At 27.6% G+C, this 18,804-nt stretch overlaps 1 protein-coding gene across 3 annotated transcripts in view; it reads left to right on the plus strand.

Moving 5' to 3' along the window:
* LOC129981500 (putative zinc finger protein 840) overlaps positions 1 to 18,261 on the plus strand; it is a 52,298-nt gene extending 34,037 nt beyond the window's left edge. The window contains exons 1-2 of one of the 3 annotated variants that reach the window (XM_056092355.1): positions 2,362 to 2,520; positions 17,010 to 18,261. In XM_056092355.1, the coding sequence (XP_055948330.1) occupies positions 17,028 to 17,801 (774 nt within the window). In that variant the 5' untranslated portion in view covers positions 2,362 to 2,520; positions 17,010 to 17,027 and the 3' untranslated portion in view covers positions 17,802 to 18,261. Of the gene's footprint in view, positions 1 to 2,361; positions 2,521 to 2,560; positions 2,766 to 17,009 lie in introns of those variants that run through there. The other 2 variants (XM_056092354.1, XM_056092356.1) reach the window with 2 other exon arrangements.
* Positions 18,262 to 18,804: the final 543 nt, after the last annotated feature.

The following is an 18,804-nucleotide window of genomic DNA, read 5'->3' on the forward strand; positions in this document are numbered from 1 at the left end:
TTTATTGTAAACTTTTATTGCAGTGCCTTCTTTTTTTTTTCTTAAATTCACGTGCACAATATTTATGAATGCTAGTATTTAAAATACAACCCTCTTTATATCCTTTGAATAAAATGATGAATTAAAATCATATGCATGATAAATGCATGAGTTTGCCTGTATTCGAATAATTTTAAAGAACATTTTCTAGAATTTTTTTTACTGTAGTGGCCAAGCATTCTTAATTCATTAAAGCACATTTAATTCGTTATTGTAATATAAAAAGATTATTATTTTTCATTTACATTTCAAGCATATAATTCACGGCTCAGTTTTTTTAAAAAAAAGTGTCCTAAAATTAAATTTGATATAATTTTCTATCTGTTCATAAAAATTATTTATCATTTTATGAATAAAGATTTCATTATCAATGATCAAAATTATATAAATTAATATTCAATAGTTTAAATTTATAACCTTGTTGCACAGATCTATGTCATATTTATCAAAAAGAATATTTCAATTTTTTCTTCTTAAGAAACGGATTTTTGAACAAAATCACCAGTTTTAAAGATTAAATGCGCAAATGATATTAAATTTTAAAAAGGATCTGATTTCCTTCTGTTAGAATTATCGTTTGAGCTTATTCTAAATTGTTTGATAAAAATATTTGGTTTCCTTTATTTCTTTTGGGTATTCTTTTGAAAAAAGTAAAACCAAGCTGTAAAATTTTACTCAAAAATCTTTTACAGTAAAATAAAAGAAAGAGATTATATGATTAAAAATTTCATTTAAGTGTTTTGGAACTTACATGGCCAAACATAAAAAGATAAAAGAATTCATTTGTATGAAATGTTTCAAAGACATTTTCATTTTAATGATAATATTCTTGTCTTCTGATGAAGAAATAGGGCGGTTATATGAAATACTGAGCTATTTCTAAAATTCATATAGTTGCGCGACAAATAGCTGATTTTTCAAATATTACACAAATAATTCTAACATTGCATATTTTCGGAATCAATTAATAATAAGGAACTCGATAAGGCAATTCATAATAAGGAACTCAAAATTCAAAAAAAAAAAAAAATATTTCCAATTACATAATTAATAAAATGCAATAAATCTCATCACAATATATGACTACTTCTCTATGTGGATATTTTTATATTGGTCAGAGAAATTGCATTGACTGCTAAATTACTGCTGCAATAATGATATTTCATGACAAACTGTTATTCTAAAGTTAACAAATATTTTTTTTGCATCGTAATGCATTTTATCTTTGATTTATCTTCAAAAATTCATTAATGACATTTTGAAACATGTTACTAATCATGCCTAAAAATGTCCCTAATTTCGTTGAAACCTCTCTCTATAAAGAACTAGTTTTTTTATGTGTAAGGAAAGTTATGTCATTACAGCTTCATTAAACGTTTAAAGAATGAAGAAAATGAAGAAGAAAATTTCTATTTGAGTTATTCCAAAATGTCATTTGTACTCTTCTGGAAGTCAAAGCAATGCAATGACAAATCTGGAACGGATGCTACTATGAAGAACTGATTTGTCACCATGTTATTACCCTTATTCAGTGAGAAATGCGAAGCTCCAGTGCCACATTCTTGAAGCGTTTCTGTTAAAATGGTATATTTTTTTTGACAATGTCATATTCTTTACCTGAATGGATTTCATAAGTTTCACGCTTACTTAAATTACCGCTATAAAGAATTGTCGCCAATCCAGACAAAAAGGCGTTTTGTTGTTTTGGTTTGGGATTTTGTAGTGTCGGTTTGATACCACGTGAACTAAAAAAAAAAATAATGTCCTCACAGATAACTTGAAATTTGCGATGGCAGATTTCCATTTTTTAATTCATCAGATTTTTTTTACCGAAATTTACAATTGGATGCTATCATTGGTATTTTTTTCAAATACTTCTTTTTTTATTAAAGTGAATGTTTTATTATATAACGAACCAATAAACGTGGTTAAATATTTATTACCACATTTAATATCATTCATGGATAAATTATTTTAACCCATTAAAGGGCCATTTTTTTCTAGTCATATTATGTTAAAATATTTTTAAGCTTGAAATTAGAATAAGTAAAGGGATTCATTTAGCTTATTAGATAAATTTAATTTGATTAATTAATTAATTTGGTTAATTAATAATTAAGTAACGAATCAAGACACATCATTTTGTCTGAGATAAAGAACTGAAGCATCTAAGTTTCTGACTTACTAAAAATATTTGTCAGAACTTATGCCAACCTACATAATGTCATGCAAAGATTGATAAATTTGGTGGGAAGCATACTTCCCACGGCCCTAGAAAGGATTAAGTAATCAGATTTACTTCTGTTGAATTGAATACAGATATGCTAACTAAATAAAAGTTATTTTGATCTTCAAAGTAAAAAGTTCCAAAAACTACCAGTAAATCATAATAAAGCCAAATTTATGATATTTTTAATAAATTATTTGATACGAGAAAACGATTCGGTGAAAATATGACGTGTACAGCAAAGTAGATTTGTAGTAAGTATCTGTATTATTTCCTAGAATTCGTTATGCAACCCTCCGTTTTTCCTTGAATTTTCCACACTGCGGTGGCGTAATATCAGCTTAATGACTGGATAGCAAAGGATTGAGATTTGATTCCAATTTTAAAATGCTCATCGTCTAGGTTATAAGTAATTTAGAAAGTACGAAATGGGAATACCGATTCACGAGTCGTCCTTTCATGTGATTTACTCAGCCATTATCTCCATCTACAAAAATGGGTAATGTAATATAATTTCCGTATACTATTCTAATCGTATCCAAATAGTTAATTCGTAAATATTTTGAATTCAACATATAATTCCAGTTGGAAAATGTTTTAACTTATCTAAAGAAGTCATATTTAGTAAAATATGACTTAAAATGCTTTTATTTTAAATAATTTTTTTTCTACTCCTTGTGACTAGAATTAGCCGATTTATGAAGTTTTGAAAAGCGATGCTCGATGTGGTTTTGAAGTTCAATCTTTGGAATTCAATCAGATTTTAGTCGCAGACTTTTTTTTGTTAAAAATAGTAGTGTATATAGAATATTTTACTAAACAAAATCAGCAAGATAGGGGGATTGCATAAAATTATTGATTTCGTAGTTTTCTCGGATGTGCATTTAATGACTTAAACAATATAGAATATAATTCTTTAAGTCCTTTAAAAGATTTTTCCAACTAGAATTATATGCTCATTAACTATTTGGAAATTAGTTGCATATTGTATAAAAACTTTATGATAGATAAGTATAAAATTTTAGATCATTGATATTTGATTTTCTTAGAAGAATAGAGAAAATAAGCCTAAATTTATAAAGACTATTTAGAATTTCATCAAATGAAAATGCCATGTGCATTTTTAATTACTGCATCAATTTGCCTGCATTTTGCTATTTGCATTTAGGGAAAAATAATACATACTTTTACCGCACTTATTTATATACTCATTGCGACTCACAATGAAAATATTATGCAATTTATTTCTATATTCAATACTATGGTTATAGTTAAAATTTATTTTTTTTAAAATTCAAAAAAAGCGTAACTATGAAAATTGCTTCATAATAAATATAATTACATTGAATTTTAAATAAACCAAAATAATTTTTTCCTTTCAAATTCCTGAATTACCGCAAGGTAGCTTCAAAATTACGTAAAGAAAAATGTGAATTGCCACACCTTAACCCTTAGCACTCGGAAAAGTAATTCGATGCATAATTATTCACCTAATACATATATTTGTTTATTGTTCTGAAAAATAAATATAAATAATTGTTTTAAATCGAATTTCTTTGAAAAATTAATCTACATTTTACCATTATGTAGGCGTTTTCAAAAAGCAAAATTGAAAAATAAATAAATAAAACGTCAAAATGATGCACCGTCTTGAATGGTGAGAGCCCCCTCCTAGTGCAAAGGCTTAGTGATAAAAATATTTTTTGGATATTCTTATGAATTTATAAGCTCTTTATCGAAAAACATAACCTAAGTAAATTAATTTTGTTTGATCAAAAATTATAAATGATATCCTAATATTAAGCTGTAATACTGAGTAAAAATCGCTTTCGAGTTTTATAATTTAAAGATTTTTCAGAAACTTTTCCAAAGAATGCTTGTTAATGAATTCCATAAAATTCAAAAAGCAAAATGGCAATCTCGAACTTCATAGCAAATCAAAGTATCTTTTTTTCTTGGATTCGTTTTTAATGCATTTTCTTTATTTACCGTATATATTAGCACATACTTTCCACCCTTCTATTGAAATGCATCTTCATTTGAGTCGAGGAATTGCATCATATTAACTTGCCTGTATTTAAATCTTAACAAGCTGTTTGATGATTCAAATGCCAAAACAAAAACATAACAACCTCAAACTTAACTGTCTTAAGAGTGTTTTCATCATAAAATGAATGAATTCGTTTTATTTGAATTTGGTGATAGCTTGCTCACTGTGTTCAAAGAAAGCAATTTTAAAAGATCACATTTTACTTTGAGAAATTACATTAAGAGTATAATGAAATGCATTAATTCTAATTCTCAGGTCAACTGTTAATCATTTTTGCTAAGATGGAATAATTTGACAGCAATAATAGAAACTGCACATCAGAGACCAAAAAAGAAAATAAATAAATAAAAATCATTTTTTTTTCTTTTTTGTGAGTATTATAATGCACTTTATGATTAAAAACTACAAATTCCTTTATGCCTCTCTTCTGCTTTCGCAACATAAAAAAAGAGAAACCCGTCACACATGTTGAAGAAATGATTGAAGACCGTAACGAATTTATTAAATGAATTCTTTATCGAATTCTCTGAAGCCAATTTAATATAATTTCATTTCAAATTCCCTTTTACTTTCCCTTTGCGAAATATGCTTAACCTCTCTTATGAGGTTCAGGGCAGCAAATAAGGATTTAATATAAAAACGAAGAAAAATCTTATTGTGTTGAAGAACATTCTTTCTCCCTATTCGGACATAAAACTTTCACCAATGTAGCTATTGACCGTTTATTTATCATCTACCATTTGCAATGCCATGAGATTCTTTAAACTGCGTTTTATTAGTAGTGGATAAAAAATAGAAGAAAATGTTTCATTGTTTTAAATTAAAAAAAGGGAATCTCTTTACACAAAAAAGTAAGATCTTATATTTATTTTAAGATCTTTTAAGTTTGCAAAAACAAATCTAGCTCTATTAAAATGATCATGTTTATAAGCTGTATGCTAGCTGTAAATTTTTTTATGCGATGCAAACAGTTTCTGGGTAGACAATTATTCTGTCGATTCTAGACTATTAATTCTGTCAAATAGTCATTTTTAAGAAAGATAGATATTCAAGATTTTTAATAAAAAATTAATTGAAATTTAAATATTTTCCCTCAGTTACTTCTGAAAGTGTTATTGCGCAAAAACCATTTTACATCACTTTGAAATTCAAAAATTTAGCTTTTCAATGATATTTTGTATTTCACGTAATTTTTTATTCTGATTTTAATAAATTTATTTAAAAAAATTGCAAGTTTATTGTATCGAAATGCTTTTCATTGTTTTAGTTATTGAATTTATGCTCTAGACATAGTTACAATTTTAAGTAATTTTCTTCTGCATAGATTATCATTGTTATGGATTTGAAAGTAGATTTTTGAAAATAAAGACAGACAAATCAAACCTAAAATATTATTATGAAATGATGTTTCATGCAAGTGGTTCTAATCTTCTTTAAATATTCTTAATAGATGCATCTTAATGCCACTTAATATCCCATAAATACTATTCAGTAAACTTCAGTATTTTTTATTTCGAGGTTATTCGAGAGATATTAAAATTAAGAAAAAGATTTAATGCTACAAAAAAGCTTTTCTAGAAAATTCATGAAATGGTTTGGTTATATCTATTGCACAAATGCAATCTTCAAGTTTGGTCGTGGCACAAAGCACCACATATAAGCGATCTAATTCCTAATCATAAATTTGAAAAATCGCACTATTTAGCTGCCAATAGAAAAATAATACAATCGAAAGCACCGGAAATAAAAGCGAGAAAGATATTCTCTTTTCTTTTACGCTGTGTTTCGGTTGGTTTTGGCGAATGATGATATGGTTCCATCATTGTCATCCACGGGGATTCATTAAAATAGGCATTACATCAAAAAATATATCATATATTACTTGTTTTCTTTATGTATTGTGGACTAATCATATGTACGAAATATACAAGAGGAATTGCAATAAGTTTTGAATATTCTAGAATCGATCTTAACCACAATATTCCATTTGACACAAGTCTGTAATTTTATAGAACAAATCATATGCTAAAATTAGTACAAATATGCTAAAAATAGTACAAATCATATGCTAAAAATTCTATTCATATCTACAGTTTTGATATAACAGTAATTAACCAAATTTCATTAATTTATTCTTTTTTGTTTTAGCACGCACAGACAGACATGTTCCAAACAAAAAATATTTTTTAGGGGTAGAAAAGAAGTCTAAAATACATTATTCACTGAAATTTCGAAACGTTAGTTTTAGATGTTTGCAATATATTATCTATCTTTAATTTGTATGTGAGGAAGAATATGAATTTATTTATATATGAGCTAAACATTCCCATTTTTTCCATATATTTCGTATATGAAAAAGAAGTGAGTCAATGAGAGAAAAATTAAAAACTCTAAAATATGATATTAATCTAAGCCATTTTAAAAATCAGAAAAGAATTGGAGCAAACTTTTTAAGAAAATGATGGGAAATTAAGCCTAAATTCTATTTGCCCTTATTTATTATGATCAATTTAATGATTCATAGTTGGATGATGGAGAGTTTTGTGAAAGTATTTAAAGTGAACACCATTGCAATTTATTTATTTAGTGTGAGTCGAATAAAAGGAAAATTGCTTTCCTCGTTTTTTTTAATGTATTTTAATTTATGTGTATCTTTATAACATAATGAGGGGGGGGAAATGCATATTATATCTCCTTCGTTTCTCAAGGAACCAGTTTCACATTTGATTCAGATCTCAAGTTTCTGTATTAAGACCCAAAAACAAATTTTATTTTCTTTTTGTTTACTGTATTTCTTTAATCCATCATGCATACGAATAGGCAAACGGGCAAACTGTTGGACAGCTTAATCCCAATTTAGATACAATGTGACAATTCTGGTGATAAAGGTCATATTCTAGAATTCATTTATCAAGTTGGATGCATATTTGTGCTGTCACGTTCACTCGCAAAAAGACAGATGAAATGACAGGCAGATTTCTTTTTGAGGGGCTTAGCTTGAGATTAAATATGGATCTTCAATTTTCTGGAAAATACTACTAAATTTCATTTTCCAGGTTTGTTCCGTTTTATAGTTATCATGTTTGTTGACGATAAATAGATATTATTCTAACACGAACTCAGTGAGGTCTGAAACATGGAAATTCATCAAAATAACAATAATTATATTTTCTCTCTGTGTACAACTTATATGAAAAAGTTAAAAGCATACTTTTTACGACGGTTTAAAATCTAATGCTGGCAACCATGTAATTGCAACGTAACCACTCGCTTGAAGTACTTATAGATATTTGCTATAGCCACTATTGTTATGTGCAACCTGCTACAAATATTATGGAAGCCCTAGAGAATAGCAGTGATCTGGTTATGTTAATGACTCTGATGACGAGGAATGTCACTTTAATAATATCTGGTGCATTTCGAGGGAGAATTCTGTGCAATGGTTATGTTAATGATTCTGATGACGAGGAATGTCACTTTAATAATATCTGGTGCATTTCGAGGGCGAATTCTGTGCAATGGTTATGTTAATGATTCTGATAACGAGGAATGTCACTTTAATAATATCTGGTGCATCTCGAGGGCGAATTCTGTGCAATGTTTATGTTAATGATTCTGATGACGAGGAATGTCACTTTAATAATATCTGGTGCATTTCGAGAGCGAATTCTGTGCAATGGCTGTTCTTTTTAAGAATCAAATCTCCTCTGTCATTTGATTAAATAGTACGACATCCACTGCCATGATTATTTTTTCCTTCCTTCAAAATGTGTGGTCCATTGATATGGTATTTCATGACCGCTCAAGATTTAAACCACAATAGCATAAAACGTCTTATCACACAGTAAAACACAGACGAATAGATTTCGATGGACAAATATATTTATTGAAAGATAGAGTAATATTAAAACCAAATGTATTATAATTTAAAAGCTCTTCTTCCATTTTATGTCAGGGATACAGTTAGACTTGTTACTATTGAATTTCAAATCTTTGTACCTTTTGTGTCTAGGTTGCTGAGATCTTAAGATGGAAATTAATATTTTTAATGATAGCTTACAAATTACAGAAGCGCGCGTCTAATAAGCACTTTGTTATATTCAGTCCACTCTGCCATCTATCAAAGAATTGAAAGATGATTACTGATTACCTAGATGTCTGCTCAAAGACCTTTCTTGCCCTATCGTTAGCAAGGTTAATCGATGCTAATGATCTAAGGAATGATTGCCCGATAAAGACTTTGCTTGGTATTTTTAATCTTAGATTTCCATGTAATTATCATACTATGGAAAATTCAATCTTTTTCTTTTTTAAATGCAATCCTGAAAGTAGCAAGATTTTCGAAAATTTAATTAATACTTTATTGCATTCTTTATTAATATCCATTGAAATTGAATTCTTTTTTTTTTCGAAAACGAAACGCCATTCGAGTAATGGAATTTTATTTTATGGAAAAAAATGGAGATTTCTTTTTATCTTTCTTTTAGGTTCCTTTGCAATTGTTTTCTGGATTTTTTCCCCTCAAGTTAGAGGGAAAAGTAGTCTTTTGATGAAGGACTTCAGTTTCAGAAGGAGATATAATTAATTATAAGAGATTATATCTGGTTTGAACAGGTGGTATTTGACCCCATAAACCTGTTTTGTGGTCAGAGGTGGCTCCATTTACTAAATATTATGCATATTCATTTTCACACAGAAATAATTATTGATAGATTTTATTCCCAAATTGCTTATTACTTGTTAAGTTTGTTTTAAAAACTAAAAGAAAAATATATAAAACGTTTTTAATCTTCCTTGGACAATTTTTTAATATGTTAACTGTTAAATCAGTTTGAAGAAGTCAGGAGTTATTCCGTGTTAGATAATCCGCATTCTAATATTAATAATTTGTTTGTGGCTTCAATTTTGTGATTTTTTTTAAATAAATTTCTACATATAAATATCTTTTATAGCACTATAAAATCTTTTCGATCTCCTTAAGAAGCGAAACAAGTATATTAATTATATTCTGATTGAGAAATTTTTTATCTTTTTAAATTTTATATATAAATTTAATTTTTTCCATATGTCATTTCAATGACAATTTTGTATCAGAAGCGAAAGCAAGATGAACTTATGAAGTTTAAGTAACATCAAACATATGAAGTACAATGCAGCATAAAACAAACTTATTAATTAAATTTTATTATTCATATAAATATCATTTCAAATATTTTTTTTTCTTTATTGTCACACGAATAGTTTTTTAATGGAGTATGCTAACATGATACATGTCACAATGAACTAGTTATGTTAAAATTCGTTGATAATCTTATTCGAGGATAAAAAGACGCGATGTTACAGCTCAAAAGAATGTGCTATTCTTATTCGTTCTAATTCTTAGAAGACATGTGCCTTTATGTTAGCATGGAATCGTGTATTCCTATGAATTAATCCGATTTACACATTATACCATTGAAACATGAGCCCTGGGTTTTAAAGTCACAGGATAAATCCCCAGGAAAGTGAAATTTTTTAAACAAAAGTACAAATTCAAATTACATAATCTGGTATTCAGAATAATTCCATAATACAGTAATCGGCAATAAAATGAAAACATATTTTTTTAGTATGGGGCGAATGTTAAAACAAGGAGGAAACGTTGAAATTTTGAAATATTGGTAACGAAAAACTAAATTGATTAGAAGAAAATTTAAATGTAAATTAATATTATTGGAAAATATAAATTATTATAAATATAAATGCATATAACTTAATCAACAATTCTGGGGGAAAGAAACTTTAAATTAAGTTCACTGAAAGTCTTCATGAAATTCTGGTTTGCCTATTTAAGTATTGGAGAGAGGTGCGTATAAGAAAATTTCCATTTGACACATGCCTGATTTAGTACGTACTTTCCCATTAATGGATCTCGATAGCCACTAAGCAGAAATGTTGGCATTATTCTGTTTCGGCACCACTACTTATCACTATGAAAGTTATTGCTAGCATCTGGAAATCTGTCTTTAAGATTTGATGGGTTCTTCTTTTAGTCTGGTGTTCAGTTAATGGACTATTTAGTATTCTGTTTGGTCTTTTTAAAAAGTTTTCTTGCATTAATTGCCTTTATGCGTATAAATATTTTTTCAGATCTTATAATTATTCCGCTGGCAAAACGATAAGTACAGTCATTTTAAGAATGTATGCTTCAAGTCTATTAATACTAGTGAAAACATTTTGTATTCAGCAATATCAATAACAAAAAAATGAGCATGGATATCTTTTTTAACGATTACTTTTGAATATTCTTGAATATTTATTGAAAATTCCTTTAAATCACGTTGCTTTATTTCGAGAAGAATGAAAGTTTTTTAATATTTCAATGTAATGCCTGCATAGTGGAATACTAAGATGTATTTGATCTGATTTATACTAGCAAGTTGCTTGCAATTCTTCTGCAAGAATAAGTATTTCGTTACCTTCAATAAGATAAAGATGTGAAAAACAAAACTGATATTGAACTGTGTTTGTTTAAGAGTTTAAAAGGATAATAAAAAAAACACAGAGATTTAAAATAATTAAAATTATCAAATAATATAAGAATCTATGAAGCTACTAAAACTGAATTTTGAAATGAAACTTAGATTGGTAAAATATCTTAGGATTGCTATTAATTAACAATTTAACAAAATTATATTTCATAGAAAAATAAAGTGAAAACGTAATTTCTCACAATTTCAAAATTTCCAACTGTAATTTCAAGATATTGAAATTACGAGGAAAGAAAAAAAGAATGGAAGAGAAGGAAACGGATGAATGTATTCCAACATGAGTAGTTAAGTAAATAAGCACGCGGAGTATTACTATTTTATACAATTTTAGAATATTTTCAGGAACAAATTGAGGAAAAACACACGCAAAAATTAGCGTTAATTTCTTTCTTTAGCTGTCACTGTCATTAATTATTTCAAAACATGTCATTCTTATCTTCAAAACTTTACAGGTTATATTCTCAAATGAATAGATTTTTTTTGTATTTAAGATGATTAGTGGACCAAGAACATTTTAATAAATATAACTAATAGAACCGGAGTACGTTAAAAAAATGTTGACTTTGTAAACTGTTCATTACTATGTTTATTAGCTCAAATAAACATAGTTGTTAAAATTATTATTTAAGTTATTTAGAGAATTTTTCCAACTTGGGGGATATACCTAGTAATTTAGGAAGCAGGTATTGAGCGAGTTAGCAGGTAATGAGTCCATACAATTCTAATACCAACTAAAATTTAATGAAGTCTGAACATGAGATTGTTTATCTAATATAATATAATAAGGTAGAATGTCATTGCGTTTCTTTATGGTATATGAGAAGAGATAATGAAAAAGACTTTAGTTTTAAATTATTTTAAGTGAAAAAAGAAAAAGAGAAACAAATAAATAACAAGAACATCTAATTTTTTTTAATTTAAAAAAAATCCAAGAGAATGATGGCTGAAGTTTGAATATTTGGTCTGAATTCTAGTTTAGTTTGAGAGAAACATTCCTTAAAAGACAACTAGTTCTCAAAATTTTTTGAGATTGTTTCATCTGAAGATTTAGAATGGTTTGAAAAGAAGATGGAATTTTTTTTTATAGAATGTAAAGATTTACTCTTTTGTGTACTGAAAATGAAGAATAATTGTTTAATTATCAGATTATGAATCGATTTACGAAATTAAGAAAAAGATTCTTTGGAAGTTTTTTCATATGGTCTTCAGTTGATTCAATTTTTGAGAATTGAATCTGATTTGAGCTGAGATCTGAAATTCTTGATATGCTGAAACATGTTATTTTTCATATTCCATTTTGAATTTTCTAATTGTTTATTGCATCAAGAAATACCTAGATTGAAGATGCATAAATAAAAAGGCTCAGAGATATTTAGATGTCTGCATGTAAATGTCACATTGACTTTAATCCGAAATATATTTTAATTTGTTGGATAAGCTGAAGAAAAGACAGTTGACTATTTATGCTATTTATTCACACACTCAGTAGATTAATCAAAGACTTAAAGAGATGTAAAAGAGGCGTTGAAATATCCTTTCTTGAAGATGATAGCTTGGAAATTCTCTGTATTCATACTCCATTTTGAATATTGTAACACCCATCTAATTAATCAATTTTCAAGGATGTCAAGAATGTTTGCAGTTTTCTTGCAACATAATTGATGTTAGTTCCATGAGCTAACTACAGTGGAATAAGCTATTGCTGATTCTAAGATCTCTTGGGAAATCTGCTGTGAACATTGAATGAAGGATATGACTTTATGCACTTTCTTGCAGTGCATCATCATCTTTTTTACGTCTTTACACACGTTAGTCATTAGAATTTTTTTATTTTAAGATATTGAGGCAAATTGTATCTGATGAAATTATAAAGCAACTTAACTTTCAAAATCAGATCAAAAGCCCTCCGGAAACCAGAAAAAAATATTTCCCGTGCAGAATTTGTTACTACATCCTTTAACAGTGATGACAGCCAGACTAAATAGTTAATGAGAGGGTGAATGAGGGGTTCTGACCCCGAACTGCTCAGAAGGAACGGTATCATTATTTTCTTTTGGAGGGTTTTCTCGAATATTCTTCCCAGTGACCTAATGAGGCTGATGGGTCTTTAATTCTGAGAAAATGTTCTGTCTTTTCCTGGTTGTGGTAACATATTACTTTTTTGTCTTTCGAAATTTCAAGAAGGGGCGGTAGATGAAGCATCTATTAAAGACTTTCGTCAGTAATGTGTGTACTTTAAGATGGAAAGGAAATTAAAGACTTTGCTCGAAATAGTTTCCAGATAAGATTTTTGAAATATTTTAAGTTTGGGTAAGATGTGAAAAATATCATTTGAACAAATAAGCTAGGTGTATATGCATTTGAACAAATAAGCTAGGTGTATATGCATTTGAACAAAAGCAGCTATCATTTCTATCTTCAAGAATGCAATATAATCGCCATTTTCTTGGATTGAGATTTCTAGGTGTTTTCTTATTTTATTTTCATTTCAGACTGAATAGCACGTTATTTCGTAATCTGTTAAACAAACTTCCGTGTACTACAAACATAACACTTCTTCACACTCTGAAGTGCATCTTGAATTTCTTAATATATGCTCGAATGATACATAACGAACACGTGCTTTGTGGATTCAGGCGAAAACAGCACTTCCTTCAGAAAATAAACGTGTGTTGGGTGTCTTCTTCTCAATAGAGCAAGCAGCATTAGATATTGTAATAGATTTGTGAGCAGAATTTGTAATTTTGTTAATGAGAAGCATATTCAGTTCTTCTTTATGGAAAGGAGATGAAGAAGTTTTTTACAGAGAAAACGAAGTACCTTTTGTAAATAATTATGGTCATTAATAAAACTTGCGGAAGTGAATTTTTTATGCATATTTCAGAATATCTCATTTTTCATAACTGTTTCAAGTTTTGCATGAAAATTTTGCATGCAAATGAAAAAAATGTGTCCTAAATGAATAATAAAAGCCTTAGTGCAAAAAAATCGCAATTGATTATTGTATAATCAAAAAAATAACAATGCGTAATTGGAAATTTCTGACTATTTTGTTAATTAATGATATATAACTTTATTATTCTTCAATCCGTATTTAAAATATTTTATTCAAAATTCACTAAATGAATATTTTTAAGCTAGGTAAATATCTTTTCTTTAATTTCTTTCTTTTTAATTAATATACAGTCATATTTGATTTGATTATCTGATTTTAATTAATAATTTTTAATTTATCTTTGCAACGTTCTTTATTTAAAATGTAATGTTATGATTTTCTTCTGAAATGCCTATTCTTTTTAAAATAAATCGACAAAATTTTATTGAAATCAGCAATTTTAATTGAGATAATGTTTTTTTATTTATTCACTTGGGTATAACATGTACAACAGGCATAAATAAAGAAATTAGAGTAATTTCTTAGCAAAAATTTATTATTTCCATAGAACCACTGAAATTGCTATTAAAAGTTTTTGAAAAATATTATTTTTATTTAAAATTTATCAATGAATTTTATTAAGTATACTTTATATAAGGAGTGTAAACAAATCAATAAAAAATTATATCGAAAAAATTATATATTGTAAAAAAATTGACATAAAATGCAAAAGAGACATAAAAAAGAAATAAGGGCGTCTATTCACTTTATTTTATATATATAATGATTAAAATTAATATCAGAATTTTTTTCCAAGAAATATTTTTATTGAAAGTATATCATAGAATTTTTTTTATACAAATGTGTCCATTTTGTCAATAAAAAAATAAATAATAAACCAATGGTTTTATTTGAGAAAATTATTTTTCGTGAACAAATTTTGAAGAAACATATAAAAGGCTAATAAAAAAATGTAGAAAAACTAAACTGCCAAGCCATCATTTTTTATATGCTTTAAAAAAAACGGATGATCTTTGATTTCACAGCATGTTTTTACTTCAAAACAAAAGGAAAATAAACTCAAGCTACCTAATCCCATTTTGCAATTAACAAGCTCAAACACCATCTGTGAAAGAAAGTCACACGAAAGAAACGAAAAGTAATCAAGAAAATGACCTTTGCTTGACTGGGTTGTCGATATTTTACACGAGCCGAGTTATCAATATAATTTTGTAATTTAGAACAGAATTTTTCCTGTAATATTTCGTCCTTGCCATCTTAGGACACTTCCTTTAGAAATACTTTATATCACTAAGTTTGAGATAAGGAAAATCAAAACTTTGGGGGCCTCTTAGTGCTCTTGGAATCCTCTGGTAGGTCTTTATTTCCCCCAAAAAAGAACATTATCATCTATATTACTCTCTCAACTACCTTTTGTTGCTCAAGTGTCTCAACGTCTTATCAGAAATTGACGCCTCTAGAACTTCAGTCTTTCAAAATCCCTCTAATGGAGCTATTTCCGAAATTAATGGACAAAGCAATAATGTGGAAGCTGAAAGAAGGAATTAACGCTTTGTCTTTCCTGTAGAATAAAATTGAGTTTCCTTAATATAAGAAATGTTTCACAATTTTCTTCAAAGCAGGTGAAAGAACTTTTATATCAAATTATTGAGCTTCCAATTCTATTTTATACAATTATCCTTCATAAATAAGTATTATCTTAAATTACTAATCTAACATCTGGATTTAAATAGATAAAAGAAACCGTCTTTTTATACCATAATACTTTTTTCTTCACTGAAATAATGAAAAAATATATAATTGAAATTTGCAAGCAAGTATTAAATGCTTTAAGGAGAAAAAAAACTGTCATACGGATTATATTTCAGCATTTTACTTTATTGCTAAACTTTTTATTTATTTCCGCATTTTATTTTAGTTCCCATGAATTATTGTATTTAACTGGAGGAATGGTATTGTTAATTATTCAACTAAATTCATTTTTTAATGAAAACCAAAAGCATGAAATTTTATAATTATTTTTTCCTTAATTATTGTGTGTGCGGGGGGGAGAACTTGACATAATAATTTTTATCGTAGAAAGGCGCCGATTTCTTAGAATTGTTCAATTATATGTGCATATTTGTTTTTATAAATTAAATGTATTTCTTTTATACTTTGTAAAATTTTATAAAATCCTTATTTAAAGGAAATGTAACAATAAATTAAACTGTAATAGCATTTTAAAATATCCCCTTTGTTCATTTGATCTAAATGGGTTGAAGTTCCTTTCTTTTTTTGAAAAGTCATAAGAATTCAAGATCCTATGAAAGAATGAAAGATCATATGAATTTTTCATTCATTCAGTAGTATTCTAAGTATTACAACTATACATCGTAAAGCTTATAATTTTTCATGAAATTGATTGATTGGCATGAAATTGGTGTATAAGAGTCAGTTTACTAATGTGAACATTATCCCCTCGACTTTTAAATAAATATGAAAAATATAATGTACGCTTTCTTTAAGATTTCATATTAACTGTTTTTAAGGCGGTAGTGAATATCTTACCACCGCCTTAAAATATCTTGCAAACTTTGTAGCACCAAAACTAACCAGAAATGGACAAAAGTGTCATATTCAACATGTAATGTTCCATTATGTGCAGCTCTTGTTTTATTTGTTTCACCAGAATAATTAAGAATAATGCATTTGGTAATTTACATTGTATTTGGCTTTTCTACCACTTATTTCATGTGTAATTAATATATTTTAAATTTTGAAATAACTAAAGATAAATAGTTTTACAAAATGCATATTTGTGAAATTATTTGTATTTCATATTTTTTTCTATTGAATAAGTCAGTAAAATGTCATTGCTTTTATTGGGCGGTGGTAAATATATTACCACCCCTGTTATAAACAACTACAACAACAAAATTTAAAAAATACTTTTTTTGGGGTCAAAAATGAGCTTTTTTTTTCTCCAATTATAGCTTATAATTATTTCTCTAAATATTATCAAATAGTAATAAGTAAAATAAAATTTTTAATAACAGTCAATTTGCTATTTTGATACAGCATTTTAATTCGAGAGATAAAAGTCCTGAGAAAATTTTCTCAACTCAATCTGAGATCCTGACCCACAATTTAAAAAGCTGTTTCTTAGAGAACCTGATGTGGCAAAAGAGTTTCTAATCGTATTATGTAATCTTGTAAGCTTATAAAGGTAAAGCATTTTTGTAAAGCATAGTTTTTATTTTATCTACAATAAATTTTTTATTACAGATTGATGGGCTGACACTGATGAAGGAATCATCTCTTGTTGTTCAATTGAAGCCACTTAAAACAACTAGTAACTACGTGACACAGAAAGTCATGGCCAGTTATCCTGAAGAATCATCGCCTATAGAATATTCAGAATCATGCTGCATTTGTGACGAGAACTTTTCTTCAGACTTTGAGCTAACGTATCATTTGATAGAGCATGCAAATGAGGAAAAATACAAATCTAGTCTTAAAAAGTTCGAGCAGAAGATCTTGGCAACTGATCAACATCAGTCTGGCGTCTTTATGAATCAGTCAATGAAATCCCTCAGAAAGCGTTCAACATCTCCTGAAATGGTGGATTTACTCAGTGATGAATCGGATGATGAAAGTAGACGAAACAAAAAACAAGCTACAAACAACGAAACAAAAAACTCATCACCTGCTACCAATAACCAAGTCAAGGCTGATGCTGTTAATAATGCCATTAAACCAATTGAACGTCCTCAGAATCCAGTTCAAACTAATTCAACTCCTAAAGCTGCACAGTCGGGTGTTTATAACTGCACACCATGTATTATGGTATTCAAAAATCTTAAACTTTATAAAAAGCATTTATCAAATCATGAAAAAGCAGGACCTTATGCTTGCCCAAGTTGCGATTCAAAATTTGCTAGTAAATATTCTTTGCAACAACATTTGGATTTGCACACTGAGATGAAGAGTTATGAATGTAAAGTATGCCATAAAATATTCGCATCGAAACAGACACTGAGCCGACATGAGGAAACTCATAAACTGAAACAACGTTAAGGACTAGTGATTAAGAAAATTTAAAGGGCAGTTCATTTTTTTTAATAGATGTGTATGGGTGTGTAACAGGGTTTTTTAATAAAGGATTGCGGATCCATGTGGAATACTAAAGAAGAAATTGGGATTGCCGTAGCTTTCATATCTTTAATTTTTAAATATTTCAGTTGCAGGAAAAACTTATTAAAATTTGACATGCTTAAAGTAAATTAAAAATTCTTTTTTCCATCAAAATAATTACGATTATTAATTTTGAGATCTGTTGAGAATTTATTAAATTCTCATCGGTTTTCTGTAACTTTCGATATAAATATGGTTTCGTTGTCGATTAAATAAGATGTCACTTCTAAAATCCAAAATTTTAAAACTTTTAAGGATTTTAAGATGATAATAGTTATTTAATTTATTTTTCGTAATTAAATTATGTTTATAATTATTTTAAGACTTAAAAATTATATTATAATTCAAGTATCGTATGAATGAACCTAATTTTTGAATAAAATATTAATTAAAACTATCTGTAAGTTTTTTTTCTAACTAAATAATGCATAATTCAATATATAATATAATCAAATAATTTTTATCATTTTTTCTTAAAAGATGTATTTATATTAATAATTTAAAAAAAATTAAATTATGATTCGAGTATTAAGAGACAAATCATTCATTTTTGTACACCAAAAACAGTACTTTATTAATTGAAACCATCTTTAAATTTTTGATTTAATTTAAGAAGTTTTGAATATTTTTTAAATGTAAATTTATAAATATTTTTCTTCTAAAAATTCATTTTTATTTTGTAATAAATATAAATGAATTGCTTTTAGAAAATTGAACACTGAAATCTGTAGAGAAAAGTAATTTTTAAGTCCCTAAAAAGGTAATAGCAGGAAGAGTAATTGAAAATGGTGATTGCCGTATGCATAGGTGAAGTCTTTACAAAATTGAGAACAAGTTCATTCTCTAAGGCTCTCTAGAGAAAGGTGAAAAACCCCTATGTGGGTTT

The sequence above is a fragment of the Argiope bruennichi genome, chromosome 8, assembly GCF_947563725.1.
Source record: "Argiope bruennichi chromosome 8, qqArgBrue1.1, whole genome shotgun sequence".
NCBI classification, from domain to species: domain Eukaryota; kingdom Metazoa; phylum Arthropoda; class Arachnida; order Araneae; family Araneidae; genus Argiope; species Argiope bruennichi.